This window comes from Dendrobates tinctorius, unplaced genomic scaffold, assembly GCF_039654945.1.
Source record: "Dendrobates tinctorius isolate UK_male_01 unplaced genomic scaffold, ASM3965494v1 ptg000003l, whole genome shotgun sequence".
NCBI classification, from domain to species: domain Eukaryota; kingdom Metazoa; phylum Chordata; class Amphibia; order Anura; family Dendrobatidae; genus Dendrobates; species Dendrobates tinctorius.
Window position 1 is genome coordinate 98,643,960 of NW_027361671.1, and position 22,553 is coordinate 98,666,512.

The 22,553-nt window shown below is 43.0% G+C and overlaps 1 protein-coding gene across 2 annotated transcripts in view; it reads right to left on the reverse strand.

Annotated features, from left to right (window-relative positions):
• Positions 1–11,873: 11,873 nt before the first annotated feature.
• Positions 11,874–22,553, reverse strand: part of PTPN11 (protein tyrosine phosphatase non-receptor type 11) — a 138,730-nt gene continuing 128,050 nt past the window's right edge. For both annotated transcript variants that reach the window (XM_073562472.1, XM_073562423.1), the window contains one exon: positions 11,874–21,072. In XM_073562472.1, the coding sequence (XP_073418573.1) occupies positions 21,066–21,072 (7 nt within the window). In that variant the 3' untranslated portion in view covers positions 11,874–21,065. The remainder of the gene's footprint in view (positions 21,073–22,553) is intronic.

Consider the following 22,553-nt stretch of genomic DNA (forward strand, 5'->3'; position numbering starts at 1 on the left):
GCTCCACAGGTAGCTTTGAGCACGCTTTCGCTTTACTCAGGACACGCGCACTGGCTCAGTGAGCAAGTTCAGTGCGGTGTCTTTGACATTATAACTGGCCTACAATTTTTTTTTTCTCTCCTCACTTCTGCAGCATGGACCCAATGTGTGCTTTATCTGAGCAGGTGAGAAGCTTGACTCAGTCACTGCAGAAGCTTAGTTTGGAACACCAAGCTCTGGCCCAGTCCCAACGGCGGGTTGAGGACTCAGTTCAGAGGGTACTTTCCGCTGGCTTCCAGCAGGTGGGGAATAGAGATGTCATTTTAGTCCCACCTGAATCCCCGGTTAAATTGCCAGATATATTTTCTGGTAACAAGGATGATTTCAGGGCATTTAAGGAGGGCTGTAAGCTTTTTTTTTTCTTTGAGACCCCGCTCCTCTGGGGATGAGAAACAGAGGGTGGGGGTGGTGATGTCCCTGCTTAGGGGGTCCCCACAAGCCTGGGCATTCTCGCTTTCCTCTTCTGCCCCTGAGAGAATGTCTGTGGATGCATTTTTTGAAGCCTTAGGGCTTATTTATGATGAGCCTGATAGAGTGCGGTTGGCTGAGGACAAAGTGATGAGTGTCTGTCAGGGGAAGCACTCGGCCGAATGGTTCTGTACTGAATTCAGACGTTGGGCAGCGGAGATTTCCTGGAGTGATGCCGCCCTTCGGGGGCTGTTCCACAGAGGCCTGTGTGAACGTCTGAAGGATGCTTTGGCACTTCATCCTCTGCCTGACTCCCTGGAGGATGCCATGGTCAAAGCGGTTCGCATGGATCGCAGGCTGCGGGCTAGAGGCATTATGCAACGGGAAACGCCCTTATTCTTCAGTGGAGATGAGACCCAGACTCTTCCTATGGCTATGGAGGTGAACGCTGTCACCTGTGAGGGAAAGGAAAGAAGACGCCGCCGGGAAAAGCAGTTGTGCTTCTATTGTGGGAAATCTGGACATTGGAAGGACTGCCCCTCCTGTCCGTCATCCTCCAAGATGGCGGGAAACGACTAGGTCTGGGTAGTAATCGAGGAGGCTACCCAGACCTTCAGGTACAATTTTCCTCATGTGCAAAAATGGTGCTGCAGGTGGAACTGGAACTTGGTTATGGTCCTGTTCAGACTACTGCTTTTATTGACTGCGGTTCGGCTGTGAACCTGATTGATACCAAGGTTATGACTCTTTATAAGATAGGGACAGTCAGGCTTCACGATCCTGTTAAACTTGTGGCAATTGACTCATCTCCTCTTACCCAAGACGGTATTTGTTGCAGGTCTGAACTTTTTTCTCTAAAAGTGGGTTCCACTCATGTGGAGAAACTAAGTTGTTTGGTGGTAGATAACTTGCCTGCAGGACTGGTACTGGGGATGCCTTGGCTTCAACGCCATAATCCTACCATTGATTGGGTTACAGGGGAAATCACTCAATGGGGATGCAATAGTAAATGTGGTAACCGGGGACATCTTGTTAACGCTGTTAAATCAGTGTCTGTGTCGTCTGTCGATCTGCAAGGTATTCCGGAGTACCTGAAAGATTTCGAAGACGTTTTTTCCGAAAGTGAGGCTGAGGCGCTGCCACCACATAGACCCTATGATTGTGCCATTGATTTAGTACCCGGAGCCTAGTTACCTAAGGCTCGATTGTTCAATTTGTCTGGGCCTGAGCGCCAAGCCATGAAGGAGTACATAGCTGAGAGTCTCCGCAAAGGGCATATCAGGCCTTCTATGTCACCTGTGGCAGCAGGGTTCTTCTTTGTGAAGAAAAAAGATGGTGGTTTGCGGCCGTGCCTCGACTTTCGGGAACTGAACAAGATAACGGTTAGGAACTCTTACCCACTTCCCCTCATCCCAGACTTATGTAACCAGTTAGCTGGGGCCCAATGGTTCTCCAAGTTGGATCTGCGGGGGGCCTACAATCTGATAAGGGTTCGGGAAGGGGACGAGTGGAAAACGGCATTCCTCACATCAGAGGGACTCTTCGAGAACCTGGTAATGCCATTTGGGTTAACTAATGCACCCGCTATTTTCCAAAATTTCATCAATGTTGTGTTTTCTGATCTGATAGGCCGTTTTGTTATTATTTATTTGGATGATATTTTGGTGTATTCCCCGGACAGTCAATCTCACTTGCAACATCTAAAGACTGTTCTCCAGAGACTCAGGGAGAACCAATTGTTCGCCAAACTGGAAAAATGTTCGTTTTTTGTACAGGAGTTGTCTTTTTTGGGGTTGATTGTGTCCTGTGAGGGGTTTCGTATGGATCCTAAGAAGGTGCTGGCGATCGCTGACTGGGTTCAGCCTCGAGATCTCAAGGGGCTCCAGCGCTTCTTAGGATTTGCGAATTATTACCGGAGATTCATTAAAGGTTTCTCACAAGTGGTTAAACCACTCACGGATCTTACCCAGAAGGGAGCTGATGTAAAAAATTGGTCTGTACTCGCTAAGGAATCCTTCTCAGCAATTAAGAAATGTTTTATGTCTGCCCCGGTGTTGGTGCAACCTGACCCGTCCAAACCATTCATTGTGGAAGTGGATGCTTCTGAAGTGGGGGTGGGGGCTGTGCTGTCCCAGGGTCCGGCCACCCTTACCAATCTCAAACCATGTGCCTTCTTCTCCAAGAAGTTCTCTTCAGCTGAGAAAAACTATGATGTAGGCAATAGAGAACTTCTTGCGGTCAAGCTGGCATTTGAGGAATGGAGGCACTTTTTGGAAGGGGCGGCTCACCCTATCACGGTTGTCACGGATCACAAAAATTTGGCATACCTTGAATCTGCTAAGAGGCTTACTCCTAGACAGGCCCGTTGGTCACTTTTTTTTTCACGATTTCAGTTCTCAATTACTTTTCGACCAGGATCCAAAAATGTTAAAGCGGATGCCCTGTCCAGAAGTTTTGATCCAGTGTCTCCCCCTGAGCCGCCGTCCTCCATTCTTCCCCCAGGGGTGGTAGTGGCGGGGGTCTCAACTGAGTTGGAACAAGAAATCCTAAGGGCTCAGGCCCTAGCTCCGGCAACCAGGCCAAGCGATAAACTGTTTGTTCCAGATTCATTGCGGCTTAGACTTCTGCAAGAGTTTCATGATTCTAAGCTGAGTGCTCATCCAGGTATCACGGCCACTAGAGAGGCAGTAACCAGGGGTTTTTGGTGGCCTTCATTAAGGGCCGATGTCAAGGAATTTGTTTCTGCTTGTGGCATGTGTGCACGTTCCAAAAGCTCGCATAACCGACCGGCTGGGGAACTCATACCTTTACCGGTTCCTGATAGGCCATGGACTCATCTTTCCATGGATTTTATTACCGGTCTTCCACCTTCCAGGGGCAATACCGTGATCTGGGCGGTGGTGGACAGGTTTTCTATACAGGCCCATTTCATTCCCTTGGCAGCATTACCTTCAGCAGAAACATTGTCAAGGTTGTTTGTGCAGCATGTGGTCCGATTGCATGGGGTACCCCTGAATGTTGTGTCTGACAGAGGTGTGCAGTTTGTGGCCAAATTTTGGAGGGCTTTCTGTATGAAATTGGGCATCTCACTCCTTCTCGTCGGCATATCACCCGGAGAGCAATGGTCAGACGGAACGCACCAATCAATCCCTGGAACAAATTCTCAGGTGTCTGACCTCCGCCAGACAGGAGGATTGGTGTGATGTGCTACCGTTGGCTGAATTTGCTTTTAACAACTGGGTGAGTCAGTCCACCAACATGTCCCCATTCCTGATTAACTATGGCTTTAATCCGCATTTTGGGGAGTTTTCTCAGGTGGATTCCGGTTGTCCAGGAGCAGAGGGGTCTGTTCAACGGTTAAAAAACCTCTGGGCTGAAGTCCGGCGTAATATCTCTCGGGCCCAGGGGAGATACAAATATTTTGCGGACAAAAAGAGAGCCTCGGGAGACATGTTTCAGGTGGGAGAGAAGGTTTGGCTCTCCACGCGTAACATCAACTTGAAGGTACCATCAGTTAAGTTGGGACCAAAGTTCATTGGTCCATACGAGATTATGGAGATAGTCAACCCTGTGGCATATAGGTTGCGTCTCCCCGCCTCCTTAAAAATATTTAATGTGTTCCATAAGTCTCTGTTGAAACAAGCAGGATCTGTCAAAGAGAACTCTGAGACTGTTGTTCCTCCAGTGCTGGTGGAGGGTCAATTGGAGTATGAGGTCGGACATATTGTGGACTCTCGGCGGGTGCGCCGCTCTTTGCAGTACCTGGTCCACTGGAAGGGATATGGACCAGAAGAGCGCTCATGGGTCCCTGCTCATTCGGTACATGCGGATCGCCTGGTTAAGGCGTTCCATGCCAAGTACCGGGGAAGCCTGGGGGTCCAGAGGCCCCCCGTTGAGAGGGGGGTACTGTCATGATCCCAATGCAGGTTTTTGAGCTGCACACCGGGGGTTAATGTCTGGAGCTCTGTGCAGGTTTTGACCTGCACACTTGGGGTTAATGATTGTGGCCTCTTTCTGGTTCTGGGAGAGCTTCATAAACCTCTGGGTAGCTTCAATCCCTGCCAGTTATACTTTTGCCTTTGGTCTAGTGTGCTGACCCCCGTGTGCCTGTTTATTGCTATAGCTTGTTTATATGGTTCTGACCCGATTCTGTTTCCCGTTGTGAGTTTGCCTGTTGATTTTGTACTGCGTTATTATCTGTGTATGACCCATTGCCTGTGACCTGATTACTCTCTGCTCGCCCCTCTGGTACCTTGCAGCTATCTGTGTGTGACTCATTGGCTACGTCCTGACTATTCTCCCTGTCTATGCCCCTTGCTAACTTTGTCTCACAGTTACTCTGGTAGGAATTGTCTTGCAGCTCCTAGCTCTGTGGAGTTTAAGCCACGCCTCTAGCAGTCATGTGCTTCAGGCCCTGCAGCTCTGAAGTACGCATCTATTCGGTTGCTGCCCGCTCCACAGGTAGCTTTGAGCACGCTTTCGCTTTACTCAGGACACGCGCACTGGCTCAGTGAGCAAGTTCAGTGCGGTGTCTTTGACACCCCTCAGGCTAAGGGGGTGCCCTGACTTTCCTTAACTTGGGAGTACACTTGATAGTAGTGAAGCCCAAGTCACCGACCTGTCCCTATCACTTGTTTAGCCCTGAGCTAAACCCCCAAACCCCTCCACAGGAGGTGAGACAGGGAAAAAAGTGAACTGCATAAAAAACCAAAGGAAAGATAAGACAGACACCTCGGGGTTAAACCAACTAAAAAAACAAAACTTAGCTTTATCTGCTGCAATGCACCGCACAGCAGAGTTAGGCACCAGAACAAGGTAATAGCTGATGCTCCACTGTACTCAGCCCCCTCCTGACTCCAGCTTGGTTGGAAGAGTATCACCAACAGTTAGCTGCAGCACCTGGTGACCTTTTAAAGGAAGGTGGGAGGGGTCACCACCTGCATAGCAAACAAACCAGCCATGCAATTACACCAGCGTACACCGGGGGGGGAAAACTGATATTAACCCCCGATGGCCTGAAAGGAAAAAAGGTTTTAATATGCAAAGCAAAATTTGCCACAGATCCAAAAATACATCGTGACAGCAGTGCTATATGATGATTGCAGTATATTAAGAGGATAAACATTTTGATAGGAGTGCTTCGTTAAGCTGATCTTTATGCATGCTTCTTGAAAAATTTATAGTGAAGCACCACTTGGCAAAGGATCCTGTGCAAGGACAACACATGGATCGCTTAGATTACATTCCCACCTACCATCTCCACTGTAGACAGTAGGGTTGCAGCCTTAATATTCTTGAGATGAAGACACAGGGTAGCTGTATACTGTATTTCATGCTTTGCATTACAAAAAGTGAAATTTGCCCCTGTCTGCAGCATAAATTGACACGTTGTCCATATTAAATGCACAACCTCTGTCAATTTGTGAGGTGGACCTATTTCACAGCATGTGCATGAGATTTCTTAAAATCTCATGCAATATGCTAGCACTGTAAACGCAGAAGATTTTCTGCAAATTAACACGCATTGTTTTTGCACCTTGGGAACTTAGCTTTGGGCTCCAATAAAGCAAATCCTTAAGTCTTTCCAACTATCTACTGGCATTTGTGAGCTACAGTCTAAAATGTATTTGCTCAGTCTCTTGCATGCAGTCTACAGGAAAGCTGCCAACTGCTTTTTGGGTCGCAACTGGATAGCTCCGTGGAGAATACAGCTCAAGTCGAATTTCCTGAAATAATGTTGTTTCACACAAATAGGAACATTGAGACTCAACAGAACTTGCCACATTGCTTGAAGCATCAGAGAACGGGCTAGTGTCATTTAGTATTGCCACATGAGACACTCTGTAATGCCCGCAGCTATGACATCTTTCAGGAAATCATACCTTGTACAATGGTGTTCAGGTGCTGGGTCATCACAGACCAGCAGCTCTCAGTGGAGCACAGTTTGTACGGCAGTCATTTTCCATCTTCAGAGACACTGGTTAAGTTTCTCTCTTCTGTAGTGTGTAGGCTACGATCTTAAGACCAGCAGGGTTCCCTCGCTCACCTGTAAAGTGTAAGCGCCTAGGGTAGTGGAGATCTCTTCCCTATAGAGTGTAAGCTCTTACAGTCATCAGGATCCTCTCCTGTAGAGTGTAAGCTCTTATGGTCATCGGGGTTCTCTCTCTCCTGTAGAGTATAAGCTCTTATGGTCAGCGGGGTTCTCTCTCGCCCTCTTCTGTAGAGTGTAAGCTCTTATGATCAGTGTCATCCACTCTCTCCCCTGTAGAGTGTAAGATATGATGGTCAGCAGGGTCCTCTCTTTCTCTCTCCTGTAAAGCGTAATCTCTTATGGCCAGTGGAGTTCTCCTTCCTGTAGAGTGTAAGCTCTTATAATCAACAGTGGCCTCTCTCTTCTGTGGAGTGTAAGCTTTTATGGTCAATGGTATCCTCCAACACTTCTGCAGTGTAAGCTCTTAAAGGGAATCTGTCACCAATTTTTTTGCCTATAAACTGCCGGCACCGCCATCAGGGGGCTTATCTACAGCATTCTGTAATGTTGTAGATAAGCCCCCGATGTACCTTGAAAGAGAAAAAGGAGTTATATTATACTCACCCAGGGGCATTCCGGGTCAGGAGGGAGTCGCGGTCCGGTCTGGCGCCTCCCATCTTGTAGCGATGATGTCCTCTTCTTTCCTGCCTGTCGCGGCTCCAGCACAGGCGCACTGCTCTGCCCTGTTGAGGGCAGAACAGAGTACTGCAGTGCGTCAGCGCAGGAAGAGGTCCAGCGCTTGCGCACTGCAGTACTCTGCTCTGCCCTCAACAAGGCAGAGCAATGCACCTGTGCCGGAGCAGCGACGGGCAGGAAAGAAAAGGACGTCATCGCTACAAGATTGGAGGTGCCTGACCGGACGGCGACTCCCTCTGACCCAAACCGGACCACCCCTGGGTAAGTATAATATAACTCTTTTTTCTTCTCTTTCAGGGTACATCGGGGGCTTATCTACAGCATTCTGTAATGCTGTAGATAAGCCCCTGATGGCGGTGCCAGCAGCTTATTAGCTAAACAATTGGTGACAGATTTCCCTTTAAAGGTCAGAGGAGTTCTCTTTCTCTCCTCTCCCCATGATTATTTTCCAATAACAAACTTCCCGGTATTGAGATTTGTGCAAATTTATTCGCAGTGAATTTGAATTTAAAAAGATCCGCTTATCCTTATTCGCAATGGGTTCACTGTGCAGCATTATGTATCTAGTACGATTTGTAGTACAATAAACAGTTTAAGAGGCACAGCTCAGAAAGTACTAGTTCAGCATTTGCACATGTTCAACTTTTTTCTAGCTCCACAATCTTTGAAATGTGTAACAGATCACGATTGAGAAAACTTTGCCACATTGGTACGAAAGTGAAGTCATTGGTCCAACCTTCAAAGTATTAGTTAATATTTGCAGTTGTAAGCAATAAGCCTGAAGGGTTTGTGAATAAGTACTGGAAACCAGATACACTATAATGAAGAAGTGTGAATTCTAACAAATTGGATTTAGTTGCATTATATACTTTCTGCTAAAATGTATCACTAACGACATAAGGTCAGCGGAAAGTCATGCTACCCTAAGCTGCCCCTGAAGACGTTAATGCTCTATTTCACCAGATTACTATACTACGTATTACTGATGTTGTAATATACACACACACAGATTTATGTAGGAAAATCAACTTCAACTGAAAATATATGGTGTCCTCATAACTAGTTTCTGTTTTTAAAAGCCATTCAGGTGTAAACTTTAAAATTAGCATTTTATGAGAATTGCATTCTTGAATACATATAGTCAGGTAAAAATAGATCCCATAAAAATAAAGTGCATGAATACGTTAAACCATAATTAGGTGAGACTAAAAGCATAAGTGCATCTAGACATAATTATATGAAATGGAGAGTATATTACAAGATATATACCATATTTTTCGGACTATAAGGCACACCCCAAATTTTCAAAAGAAAAATAGGGAAAAAATGAATGTGCCAAATATGGGTCTGGCTTACAGTCCAATTCAGCTTACCGGGGGGAGGGGATCGGCAGCGCTGGTGGAGTAGGGTCATAGGAGGTGTTCAGTGATTTGAAGATGATCTGACTCTCATCACTGGCTGGTGCAGCAGGTTCGGCGGTGGAGGGGCTCCGCCGCTAATTTGTAAAAACCCGGAGACCCCACACCTCCATTGCTGCAATGCGGTGGCCTCTTGGAAAGTTGCCGCAGGAGGCGGCGCATGCGCAGATTGAGATATTGGCACCAGGCTTTTACAGAATGTCGGTGGAGCCCCCGCACCACTGAACCTGCCGCACAAGCCTGGGATGTCAGTCAGATTAACGCCCTGCAGTGTCGGACCACCGAACACCCACTCTTCCCAGAACAGAGCCGGCAGAATTGCCCGACTCCTGCAGCCGCCACACTCCCGGTAAGTACAGTCAAACTGTAAGATGCACCACAATTTCCTCAAAAATTTTTTTGGAGTAAAGAGTGCGTCTTATAGTCCAAAAAATATGGTAAATATAGCTAAAATATAAAAGAAATAAACATAGCAAATAAATAGAAATAGTGTCAGATCAATGATAATATCTGTAATAAGATAACCATACCAATCACCAGATATCTACACCACAACGTGCGTTTCGCACAAGGTTTTCTCAAGAGGGGACATCTCACAGGTCTCTCACCTGACCAACCAGTTCTGCTTTGCAATGAAGAGGGGCAAAAATATAAAACATGTCTTCAAACGAAGGCTCTGTTTTGGCTGCATATCCTACGCCATGTGGCTGATATTCATAAGGCCAAGTTCACATAGTGTTAATGCAGTCTGTTCAACGCATGGGTTAAACGGACTGCTTTAAGATGGACGCTCAAACGCTGCAGACAGCGTCCGAGGGTCCGTCACAGCATGACGGCACATCGCTAATACATGCCGATTTTGGCATGCGTTAGCGATGCGCCACGTTATGGCAGTCTATGGCAGCGTTAACGGATGCGTTACATTGCATTAATGCCGCGGTGTAATGCAATCCGTTTAACGGACTGCCATAACGTTATGTGAACCCGGCCTAAGTTGTAAGCTTGTGAGCAGGGCCCTCACACCTTTTGGTATGTGTTGAACTATGTGTTACTCTGTAATATTTTATTTTGCTTGTACAAGTACCCTTTAAATTGTAAAGTGCTGCCAAATAGATTGACGCTATAAAACTTATTATATTTCCTTTTAGGATTGCTACTTCCAACAGATAGCGCTAAAGTCTCTGCTCTTGTATTCTGTGAAGTGGCTATTTGCTTACAGAGAAAAACGTGCAACATATGGAAGAGCATAAACAATTTTTCAGCGTACTGTATATTAGGTAACGCTGCAACTCTAACGAGACAGCTAGTGTCGGATATAAATCCCATCTAGGATGAAGGGAAGATGATCAAGCTGTTAGTTTACCAGTTCATTTCAACAATTTAAGGATGATATATGAAAATGACCATCTTAGGAAAAGGTAATACTAGGTTTTATTACATCAGTCTTGTTTGTTTTTACAGCCATATCAGTTGTCATTTTTAAGTAGGCATTAAAAGCTAGATAACCTTCTTCTTGATTGAATATGCTGACAATGACAGTTGACCATAGTTTATCTTCTCAAAAACAAAGTAGGAAAAAGTTATCAAGTATATAAAGACTGCTTAACACACCTTTATTTGAGAAGCACTTAGGCTAGTTTCACACTTGCGTTGGGCAGTGCTGTGGAGGGCTGCGTAGTTCCTCCATTAAGCCCGCCCACTGCCGCACCTCTTCCTTCAGCTCCGCCTACGTCTCCATGTGTCCTGCGTACCCCATCTTTAACATTGGGTAAGCAGGCCATGCGGATGCCGCCGCATGCGTCATTTTGACGCTGCGCCGACCACAACAAAATGCAACATGTTGCATATGAGGAAGTTCAGCGCAGCATCAAAACGACGCATGCGGAGGCATCTGCATACATCCGCATAGCCTGCATACCCAATGTCAAAGATAGGGTACGCAGGATGCATGTAGACGTAGGCTGAGCTGAAGGAAGAGGTGCGGCAGTGGGCTGGGCTTAATGGAGGAACTACGCAGCCCACCGCAGCTATGCTGAATGCTAGTGTGAAACTAGCCTTAAAGTTACGCTAAACAAGTACAGCAATATACCTCAACTTGAGTGCACTTGCAGACTAACATTAAGAGACACCAACATGTTACGAACTGAGAATTAGTGTCAATGACAGACTTTTTTTTTTTTTACTCTCGTTAAGGGAAATCTTTAAAAAGTGACAAGTTGTAGGCACTTAAGGATTGAGTTTCATTAAAGGGAACCTGTCACCTGTTTTGGCCGCTATAATATGCAGCCACGGCCTTTCAGGGCTTATCTACAGCATTCTATAATGCTGTAGATAAGCCCTTGATCCGACCTGAAAGATAAGAAAAATAACTTTTATTATACTCACCGGGGAAGGGGGGGGGTCCCGACCGATGGGTGTCACAGGTTCGGATCGGTGCCTCCCATCTTCTTGCAACGCCGCCCACCTGCTTGCTTCCTTGCTCACTGCATCGCGCTCCTGGGCAGGCGTACTTGTCTGCCCTGTTGAGGGCAGAGTCAAGTACTGCAGTGCGCAAGCACTGGGAAAGGTCAGAGAGGTTCAGCACCTGCGCACTGCAGTACTTTGCTCTGCCCTCAACAGGGCAGAGAACTACGCCTGCGGAGGAGCGCGATGCTGGGGAACGATGAAGCAAGCAGGAGGGCAGCGTCGCAAGAAGATGGGAGGCGCCAGACTCGGACCTACGACACCCATTGGACAGGACCGCCTCCCCCCCAGGTGAGTATAATAAAACTCATTTTTCTTATCTTGCAGGTCGGACCGGGGGCTTATCTACAGCATTATAGAATGCTGCAGATAAGCCCTGAAAGGCGGTGGCCACATATTATAGCGGCCAAAACAGATGACAGGTTCCCTTTAACCCTTAATGATTAGCAGATCTTAAAGATAAGCGTTATATTCTATGGATCAGTGAGCAGACAAAACAGGCCAAATTCTGCCAGATCTGAAAACAAGACTACAATTTACCATTCAGATGATGTATGGAATAAGTTTCCCCATCACATTTGCCATTTCTCAAGAGAAGAGAATTAGATTCTGTACCCACTCTGGAAAAGAGAAGGTAAAACCTGTGTCCCTCTAATACTAAAGGAATTATATTATAAGACTTTTCTCAAATAATTGCCATCTACGGTCAGGTTTTATGGGGTTTTTCTCATAACCAATAGGGCTTCCTTACAGTTGTTCAGAAGGTTTGTCTCTAGCAAGATCAAAAACGTGATGAGAATGCGGAAAAATGCTGTCCATTAAGCAGAGTCCTATCAGACCTTAAAAATGCAAAAAAAAAAAAATCACAGACATCAATATTTCTATATGTAAACTATTCTTTAATGTCACATTGTTTGACAATTGTACATGGATTACATAATCGATGTGGTCAAAAAGGCAATCATTTTTCATCTTTTTCCTGTTTTAACAGTAAATGTAATTAACACAAAGCTTGTCATTAACATTTACACATTTCACATCAGATTGAGGACATCTCAAATGTATTCCTTTTAAAGGATAGCAATTATCAATATTACAATTCAACTAATACTCTGGTACAATACTTCATAAGTCATAAAAAAAATTCTTAAAAGTCGGTGTGTGTGTGTATATATATATATATATATATATATATATATACTTCATCGGTTATTCTTTGTGACAGACCACCTTCGTTGTTTGCTTGAGACAGAGTAAACAGATGTGGCATCTGTATCTATTTATTTTCTATGACTGAATGAACCATCTGGGCATATACCTAAGACACCCTAGTATGAAACATTTCAGTTTGACACATATTAAGAACGAAAGATCATGAATTAACTCTAGTAAAAAAAAAAAAATTCCTCAGAACCAAAACCATCTGCTGAACTCTTGTATGATATTTTACATTGTCTTAAGAAAATCATAGTACATAAGAGTAAGACTACAATAAAGAATATGCCACTATTGAACCACAATGTCCACTTGAGGTTTTGGGGACTTTAGAAACTGGACAAAGACATTGGAGGCACAAAAACTAATGGATTGAACATTATTCTTGAGAAAAACACCACGTTTCTTATATCTAGTAAAAGATAGTTTCAAGTAAAGATCAGTGTCTGGAAGGATTCCTGTCATACATCCAGAGATGCTGGAGGCTCAGCCTACAAAAGTATGGTGGTCAATCTGTAAAGATGAAGTGCTTTTCAGTGCCTCACCTTTCTCAAGGTTTTAAAATTTTTAGTAACAAAAAACACAGATCTGTGCTCATCGGCTATCAAGACGAGCAATAAGAAATAACAAAATGTGGGTTTCAAGGCTGTGCCCACACGTCCGGAATTCCAGCGGATTTTATGCGTTTTTGCTGCTTTTTTAAGCCGCGAAAACGTGGTGTAAACACTGCGAAAACGCATAAAATAAGCAGCCTATTGTATTCAATGGCATTCCGCACATGCTGTGCTAATGCTGTGTATTTTTCCGCGGCGGAATCGCATCGCAGAAAAATACGCAGCAGGCTCGTTCTTTGTGAAGAATCACGGGAATTCCGAACACACAGGAATGCATTGTTCCGCTTACTTTCCGCATGTGGCCATGGCCACCATGCGCAAAGTAAGCGGAAAATGTGCGGATGGTACCCAGGATCCGGAGCAGAGGAGACTGTCCTCCAGGCCCTGGGTACCATATCCCTGTAAAAAAAAAAAAAAAGAATTAAAATAAAAAACGGTGTTTTACTCACCTTCCGGCGTCCCCGAGCGTTCCCAGGCCTCAGCGATGCTCCCGCCAACTCCCGTTCCCAGCGATGCCTTGTGACAATGACCTTTGATGAAGTCGCGGTCTCGCGGTGCCGTAGCAGTCTTGCGAGACCGCTACGTCATCAAATGTCATTGTCGCAAGGCATCGCTGTGAACGAGACTTGCCGGGAGCATCGCAAGGATCGGGAACGCTGCGTGGGACGCCGGAATGTAAGAATATCACGATTTTTTTTTTTAAATTATTTTTAACTTTATATCTTTTTACTACTGATGCTGCATAGACAGCCTCAATAGTAAAACGTTGGTCACATTTGTGAAACACTATATTTGACTAGTGTGACCAACCTGTCAATCAGTTTTCCAAGCAATGCTACAGATCGCTTGGAAAACGCTAGCATTCTGCAAGCTAATTACGCTTGCAAAATGCTAATTTATCGCCGGAAATACGCGGGAATTACGCATGCAGAATTCTAGCACATTTCCTGCGGCAGGTGGTTGCGGAATTCCCACAGAAATTTCCGCAGCAATTCTGCAACGTGTGCACATAGCCTCAAGGAAGTAAAAAATAATCTTGTCAGACAGTCGAGAGGACAATATGAGATTAGACTGATCTAGAAAGAATCAATCGGCTACAAAGGGCTCAAGCGTTCCTTAAATTAGTCATGGTCCAATATCCCTGACATCATCAATGTGATCTATTACCTTTTTCTATGAAAAATCGAAAGACCAAATTAAACCAGTTTTCCCATTCAAATCAAGTTTTGATTATTGCAACATGAAAATTGTCCATTAGGATCTAAGGAATCTAAAAAGGTGTTTCCAACCTCAATGTCCTAATTTTAAAAACCACATTTTGTGCCTGTAAAAAAAACAACCAAAAAATAGCGTAATGTCCCCATCATGTTTTTTCTCCGGATTCTTACCACTTTTCCCATCCCATTTGTTGACTGTGCTTCCAGTTTCTACAGCTTTCGAATGTGCATGTTTCAATTTATTTCTGACAATCACCTCAATAGGTAAATACTCAACATATATCCAATTTTTTCAGGACCTGTTGCAAAGTTTAGCGTGAGCATAATTTGCTGTACTGTATACATTATCTAACCATGAAAAGGTACCTCCTTTTGCAATTAATTACACATAGTATGACAGCTTGAAGTCCTCCAGATGAGAATCAAATGTAAACGAAAGTGTAGCTTTTGCTTTAAAGGAAACCTCTCACGTTGGATAATACAATGAATCTGCAAATGTGGGGTGAATCTGTAGATTAACAGCATTAAGGAAGGTGTCCGGCCGCTATACTGAAAGCGTGGAACCCAGGAGAAAATGAAGTTTATTCTTTCAGGCAGCAGTCGGCTTTCAGTCATAGAGGCATGGCGGTACTGCTACAGTCAAGCGGCGACTGTGGTTGACAGCTCGCTGTGAATAGATGTAGTACAGAGTCGCCTGTCAAAGTGCCGGGGTGTGCTTACAGCCGCAACTCACTGTGAAGAGAATGGTGACTGAAGTCACGCATCACGCCTGTATGACTGAAAGTCAGCTGCTTTCAGGAGGAATAAATTTAATTTTCTAAATGGGGGCAGTATTTTAAGTACAGCAGCCAGGAACCTTTTAATTTATTCCTGCCATTAACCCTATAATGGCAGGTCAATAGCGTTATTCAATGTGAAAGGTTCCCTTTAACTTTCCTAAGTCTGGTAATCATTCTGTACATGAAAGTAGATGATCTTTATAGATGTGCAATCAATGCAGGTCACCTGAAATGTATCATATAACGGGAAAACCAAAAACTGTTCAACCCAACCATACCTCCAAAACTGCCCACAGCGTAGTATGAACAAAAATGTGATCGGTTTTAATTCAGAAGTAATTCCTGCACCAGAAAACATTTTCTTCCCAGATCCTGACTGACAAGCTATTATCTTGTAGGACATCTTGGCCAACTGGGATAGCACTCACCTTGCACCACGATTAAAAATCTTTTTGTTTAGTAAAGGTGCATTTGCTTTTGGCACTCTCAATGTAAGAGTAACAGTTCATTTCTATCTCATTTTCTAAACGGACTCCTGTGCTAGATTTGATATGAGTGATCACCTACAAACCATGCTTCTCTTATATTACAGCAAAAAAAACGAGAAATCCAGTATCCACGGTAAAGCGGAAGCTCCAACAGCGAGTTGTACATGACCACACATGATGCTTGTCTTGTTATTCAAGACCAGCCCAGTATATAAGTATTCCCATAGATCTGATGGAAACTGATCTGATGGATGTGATCATCATGGAAACCTTTTGTGACTACTTTATGTCATGGCTACTTATGTTGCCATAAGGATAACCCTTTCAGCTGTAATTATCCTTGTGACTTCATACAAATAGATTTGACAATCCCAGTCAATAAATGCCATTGCTGCCAGCTTTCACTAAAACAAAGTACTAAGAAATAAGAGACTCAAGTAGATAATAGCAAAAATTACGTGTACTGTGGTTGGTCATGATAAGGGAATGTTTTTTGTGGTTAATGTCTTTCAAGACTGGTACATACCTTTTACTGTATGACTTCTTACTTGTACATTAGGTTACTTTAATACTCTAAAAAAATATATATAGTCAAAAATGCCAAATTCTATTATAAGGAGCACGCAATCCATAAGCTAGCCTCCCAGTGAGGGTTATCTCTTGGGCTTCCCATCAGCGGTGAAATATCTTGGACTATAAGCTGATGACTTCTCGCAGGTCTCATTATGAGAAGCCTAATTCTCATCTGCCACACTGCACAGCAATCATGAAAAGTAAACCATTAATCTTTCACCCTCTGGGAGGAATTTCGAAGCTACGCGACTATCTGGACCCAACAACAGGCATCTGTGTAAAGGAAAAAAACAGAGGAAGCAATCGCAAGTCACCTGAAGGAATACTTCATGGAGGTAGCAGGGGCATGGTATTAGTCAAAGAAGCCAGTGACAGATATAAATATATAATTTTGTATTCTGTAATATAATGTGACGTAAACAATGATAATACAGATGCTGGACAAACCTTGACTAGAACGGTCTGCTTAACGAGTTCTGATCAACCGCTTCTTAAAGGGGCTCGCCGTGAATACAAAAAAGAAATAAAATGTCATTATAAACAAACTCCTAAATACCCTTACATAGCAAATTGTCTACGTAATAGCTGTAGTACCTTAAAATGACAAAAAAATGCCCTAAAATATTAATACAACGCCTGTGAGCATGTGCAGTACTGAGCTCCTGTTTTCCCTTCATGCTTATGAAGATGCACTCCCAGTCAGTACCCCAATCCAATACCGGAAATACCAGGGGTGCTGATGTATGGTAGACGGCAGAATGAGCAGACTTTTCTAGGTTTCTGAGCAGCTGCTTGATAGTACACAAGAGTAGATATCTCCGGATCACAGCAGTAGAACTTGCTACTGCACATGCTCACAGGAACCTGTCTCACTTACATTCTAGGAAAAGATGGATCCCCCGACGCCATTTTGTTGCAGACCAGTGGGAGATGAATGTGCGCAAGGGCCAAAAGTGGCAAGTGCGGCGCTAGAAAATTTGTGCAAACGCAGAAGAGCCAAAAACCCTATCCACAGTCCAGCCACGATGTACGAAGAGAAAACGTCTAACGTGAATTATACACAAACCAGGATGCGGAATTCTTCCATAAAGGTATCTATTAAATCAGTATAAAAGCGCCACTATGACCATACCTTTATCTTAAAATACTAACTGTGAGGACAGGTTCCCTTTAAGGCATTTTATAGATGACTACTGGAGGTCCATCGGCAGCTATACAACAGCCCACAGGCACAAATGCTTACGCAGAAGAGATTTAGAAGCATAAGGTCTACCAAGATTTCATTTACAGAATTCCTGCCGATAACGAGGTCTCATTTTCTGAAAGCATTTAAAGACACAGCTGATGCTAAAACTTGTAAGTACTTTTCATTAACGTAAGTGAAATAGATAGATAATACTGTCTGGAAACAGTTTACTATGCGCCATTAATCTACCAACTCATGAAACCCTTTACAGAATAGAGAACGGTCACTTTTAAAATTGATGTATGACATACTGTACTGTAGGTGCCTACTGGCATATTTCAAGTTTTACTCCATATATTGTACAATGGAAAGCAAAAATATAACAAAAAAATCACCATGTATGGTATATTTTATATTATGAACAATAGAGGCAACTAGATTCCAATTTAGGATTTGAAAGGCAGATAAAATGTACTCGCTATCGCAATCTCACTTCTTGGGAGAAACCTACACCGAGCTCCCTCTGATGATATACATTTTTTAAGCGTATAGTCATTACATTAGGCAGTATACCGTAATGATGTAAAAGAAGAAAAAGAAAAAAACAACACCTCTAAGACATGAGAAAACAGTGAATGACACTATGGGACCTCAGCCAAGATGCTCAGTACGTGGACATCAATTCTAGCAGAAACCAGAATAAAGCTCTGGACTACAATACAGGCGGTGAACCATCATCAGTCCTGGGTAAGAAGTACAATCTCTGTATAAAGCTGCTCAATTTCTTATGTCAACTCTAAGGCTATGTGCACACACTGCAGATTCACCTGCGGGTTTTTTCCCGCTGAAACACAGGTAAAACAAAACCGCAGGTAAAGTGAACTGCGGTTTTGCTGCGGTTTGGCCTGCGGTTTCACACCTCTACTATGTTAAAGGTGTGAAACTGCAGCAGAATCCGCAGAAACAATTGACATGCTGCGGAAAAAAAAACGCAGCTTTTCCGCAGGTAAAAAACCGCAGCGTGAGCACTGCGGTTTTGAAAACCCATAGGCTAACATGGTAAAGTACCATGTCTGCGGAACTGCTGCAGTTCTGCAGGGCCAAAACCGCAGCAGAACCGCAGCAAAACCACAGCGTGTGCACATGGCCTAAAATGATGATAGAAAGTGATCCTACCCTTCAGTTTTTGGCATGTGCTGTTCACTGAAAGCCTCATGTGACAAAGAATACATTCACCAGAAGGTAACACATTGTGTATAACTCTTCATTATCCTAGTCATTGATGTATATGTAGAACGGCCATCTATCAGAATGCTCAAGAAGCAGAACAGACTCCATTAGTATGGTGCCCCCAAGACAATTTTTTTTAGTACAAAATATAGCAAGTTGCTAGCATAAAGCATTGATACCTATATATGGACACAGTCGTAAAAAGTCATACACATTTTTATACTTTTCACTGTCTTATTTTGAGGTTTTGGTCATAAAAAACAAAAAATACTGTACCAAAAAAGAAAAAAAATAGCTGCAGTAAAATGATAAACAGTTGATAAAAGTGTACTACACAACGCGGTACTCTAAAAGCTCTCATCCCTCCGCCGACGGTGTTTTGCAACATCATTCGATGACGATAAAATCCCTATGTCCACTTAGACGAGCCTTCTAGTTTTCTATTTCTACTGGACTTCAGTGGCTGTGTGGTGCCATTAAAAGGCTAACGGACAGATCACCCCTTCTCATTTTTTCCTATACTTATTTGCAGCGAGCACACCTTCCTTTGACAAATCATCCCAGTGCACAAAAAGCAATGGAATTCATTTTTGGCAAAACACGATTTAAAAGCAATCTACTAGCTGTCCAGGAAGTCTGACAACTTAACATTGGAAAAACCTCTGTAAAACGAGAGAACGCCGATCTACTACTTTGCTTTTTTTATGAAGATTCAAATAATATTAAAAATATAGCTATTTTCTATTCTTATTTATTTGCAGTTCTAGCTATAAAAATCGTTTGGCATTTTGGGATCACATATGATTTTGGCTAAATAAGTCAATTAAATAGTCTCCATTATGCCCAGTGGTAATACAGAGATGGTCTAATATATTGGCTGTTTGTAGTACGTGTATTATAACAAAAGGTACAAATGATGCCCAATACTTATTGGATGTGGCAATGCTTCCCCCTGTAGTGGTCTTACCATCTGATAACTAACATATACTCATTATCTTCTCGAGAAGAAGCATAAAAAGACAACGTAAAGAAAAGCATCCATCAATTTAATAGAAACTAGTGACACCACCTGTACTGTCTATAGACATTTTACTAACAGGCATTAAAAAAAATGAACATATTGGTTCCTGCATCACGAAATGGTTAAATCATTTTAAATGCAAAGTAACAAGGGCCTTTCCGACATTCAGTAAAATAGTTATGGCTTAAATTGTGTGAATATACATGTAACCTGCACTGGTACATCGAGAATGAGATAGCCAAGTGTATACAATACTAAGGAAACTAGTTTAGTCTGTATACGAAGAACCATGTGCACAGTCATTGGACTAAGCTAGAGACATCAAGCACAACAGATGGTTGATATTTTGGGAGTCCAAGTAAGACCTTTTGCTTGGCATTGGTGAACCAGATATCCAACGTGAATTTGGGCAGGACGTATCGGACACTGGGCTCATGTCCCGTAGGCTGCCTGCAAGCAATACCAGTCTAAAGAGCAAAGCAAAAAAAGGCAAAATGGCAACAAAAGCAGCAATGGATGAAAAAGAGTGTTCTACAAATTGGTTAAATAATGAAGTTTTTACATTACAAAATAATCAATGGGACATACCATGATGTGATGAAAAGGGCCTATGTATATGCAATATTATTTTAAGTGAATACAGGCATCTTTAGCAAACACCTTAAAATGAAGAAAAGGTGGAACACAATGAAGCACCTGTAGAAAAAAAATATTTGAAAAAGTGCAATATCCATTATGTTTAGCCACAGTATGGAGGGATGAGACCAGGCCTCACTTAAATGCTTTGACTGTGACTGTAAAGGCACTTTAAGGAAATGGATAATGAAGGACCTGCTATTGGGAAGCATGAGAAGCGGCCACTGCTACTGAAAAAACTACTTGTGCACAATGAGGCATGGTACAGGAAACCAGGATTTAAGTAAAGGGTGACACAAGGCCTTCTTCCCTACTGGTTAGTCAATTAGATGTGAGATAGATGGCCACAACAACCTTGCCAGTCTCAGAATGCAAAACAGGTTTCAACCATTTGTAAAGTGCATGTCAATGCTTTCATTGTAGCTCTACACCTGGCATACCTGTGCTGTGATCGAGACATCTCACTGGGACACATCGGCATCAGTTACATCCTCATGCCTACGTTACAATTGGCACCAGACATAAACATTCTGCCCATACAATACTCCTATCGGCATCCCTGATCTAAGAACGTCTTTTGAAAGTCAAGACAGAAAAGGAAAGCACCATTATCCTGTGTGATTGCTAAGAGCGTAGATATTCACATTAAAAGCAAGTCCACGTTAAGCGAAGGATCCATATGAAGGTCTACACAGGTATGGAGACAAAGAGTGTAAATGGGCAATGGCCATGGACACAGTCCGTACAGTGGAGAGAAACTGTTCCCACGCTAATGTAGGCATTCTCCTTATTAGTACAGGTTGCCAATGTATAAGGTGCACCAAGTGTGCTATTAGACACAATGAACACTGGGGGCGCTCTAAAGGGAAAAGAATAGATCAGTTTCATGAACATTCCAATAAGGATAAAGTGGTAGAGATAAAGATGCTTCATTGTGAAGAGTGAACCAGTTCGTAACATTTGAGATACAGAAAGGTCTAAGGTTTTCCAAAAGTATTTGAATATTTTGTAAATTTAGCTGTGCAGGAAATTTCACATCATTGTTGAAGTGGGCAAAGTCAGATCATATTTATCCCCTTCCTTCTTCACATTCGTTTGCCTTTTCTCAAAATTAGATTCTGTAAGAAATAAAAAAAAAAGTAAACTAAAACCACAAGCACAACAAATACTTTTATGCATTTCTATACAGTAAAGCTCATTGATCTGGTACAAATATAACATTGGGAGGTCTAGAAAATGAGATTTAAAAAAAGGGCTGAAACTAAAAATATGCAATTATCACTTTTATGTTTATGTTTTTACTTTCCATAAAGACTCAGTTTTTACTCCTGTTTAATGTTGTGTTAAGGTCTTGAAAAATTAGGGAACGCTAAAGACAAAAAATAACGCGGAAGCAAATATATTATATCTATTATCAAGCACATCTAAATATTATATTCTGTATAAAACATACCTAAAATGTTTTTTTTTCATATTCTAACATTTCAGCTTCTATAAACCCAAAACAATGGATTTTAAACAAACCCGCCAATCAAGATGAGTGAAGTGTAGACATCCAGCTTTAACTTAATTCAAGTTTAACAAGAATAACTATTATTAACAGATTAGAGACAGCCATTTTTCTTCTTTTTATTATAGCAGAGTAATTGGACAAAACAAAATCTGCTTCCTGGTCCTGTGTGTCCTGTTACCTCATTATTTCAGTTCAAATTAAAGATTAAAGGGAATACTTTTAAGTACCGTAACTATTCATGGGAACAATATGAGGCTCGAAAAGGTGTGAAATCCCTGGAAGAGCAAGGGCTCATTCAGAAGTCCGATTTTCATGTACATGTGCTATTCGTGGTTTTCACGGGCAACACTCGTAGCCAAGATAATCTATGGGGCCATTCACCTGTCCGATACTTGCCCTCAGACTGAGTGGTCCACGGAAAATATCACACTTGTCCGATTTATATCAGAGGGTTGGATCAAAATCAGCAATGTAAGTCAAGGAATCTCTGAAAAAAATCGGACCGCGTGCATTTCGATTTTGACAGACAGTGAAAATAGAGAAGGTGGAGAAAATCGTAGTTACTTACTGATAACGGTATTTCTCTGATCCCATGACGGCACCACGGAGAGAGAGGGATCTGCCCTCAGGGACAGGAAACCTACAGATGAAAAAGGCGGTACCTCTCTCCCACATCAGTTGGTTTACAGAGCATTATACAGAATTTTCAGCTGCAACTCAAATGGTTATAAACAAATCCAAAATTAATCAAATTAAGCTTAATAGAGGCACCGCGTGGCTAAGTACTAGAGCTAATTAATTCACTCTAATGTGCACACATGTGTGTGAAAGGGAGGGGATGTACGGGTGCCGTCATGGGATCAGAGAATTACCGTTATCGGTAAGTAACTACGATTTTCTCTTTCCCCATGACGGCACAACGGAGAGAATTACAAAGATTGTACATCTAGGGAGGGACCACCGCCTCCAGAACCCTTTTCCCAAAGGTGAGATCTGAAGAGGAGGTCAAGTCTAGACGGTAATGTCTGAAGAATGTAGAATGGTTGAATGGGCCCTTACGTCCTCCGGGATGGCCGCCCCGCAAGA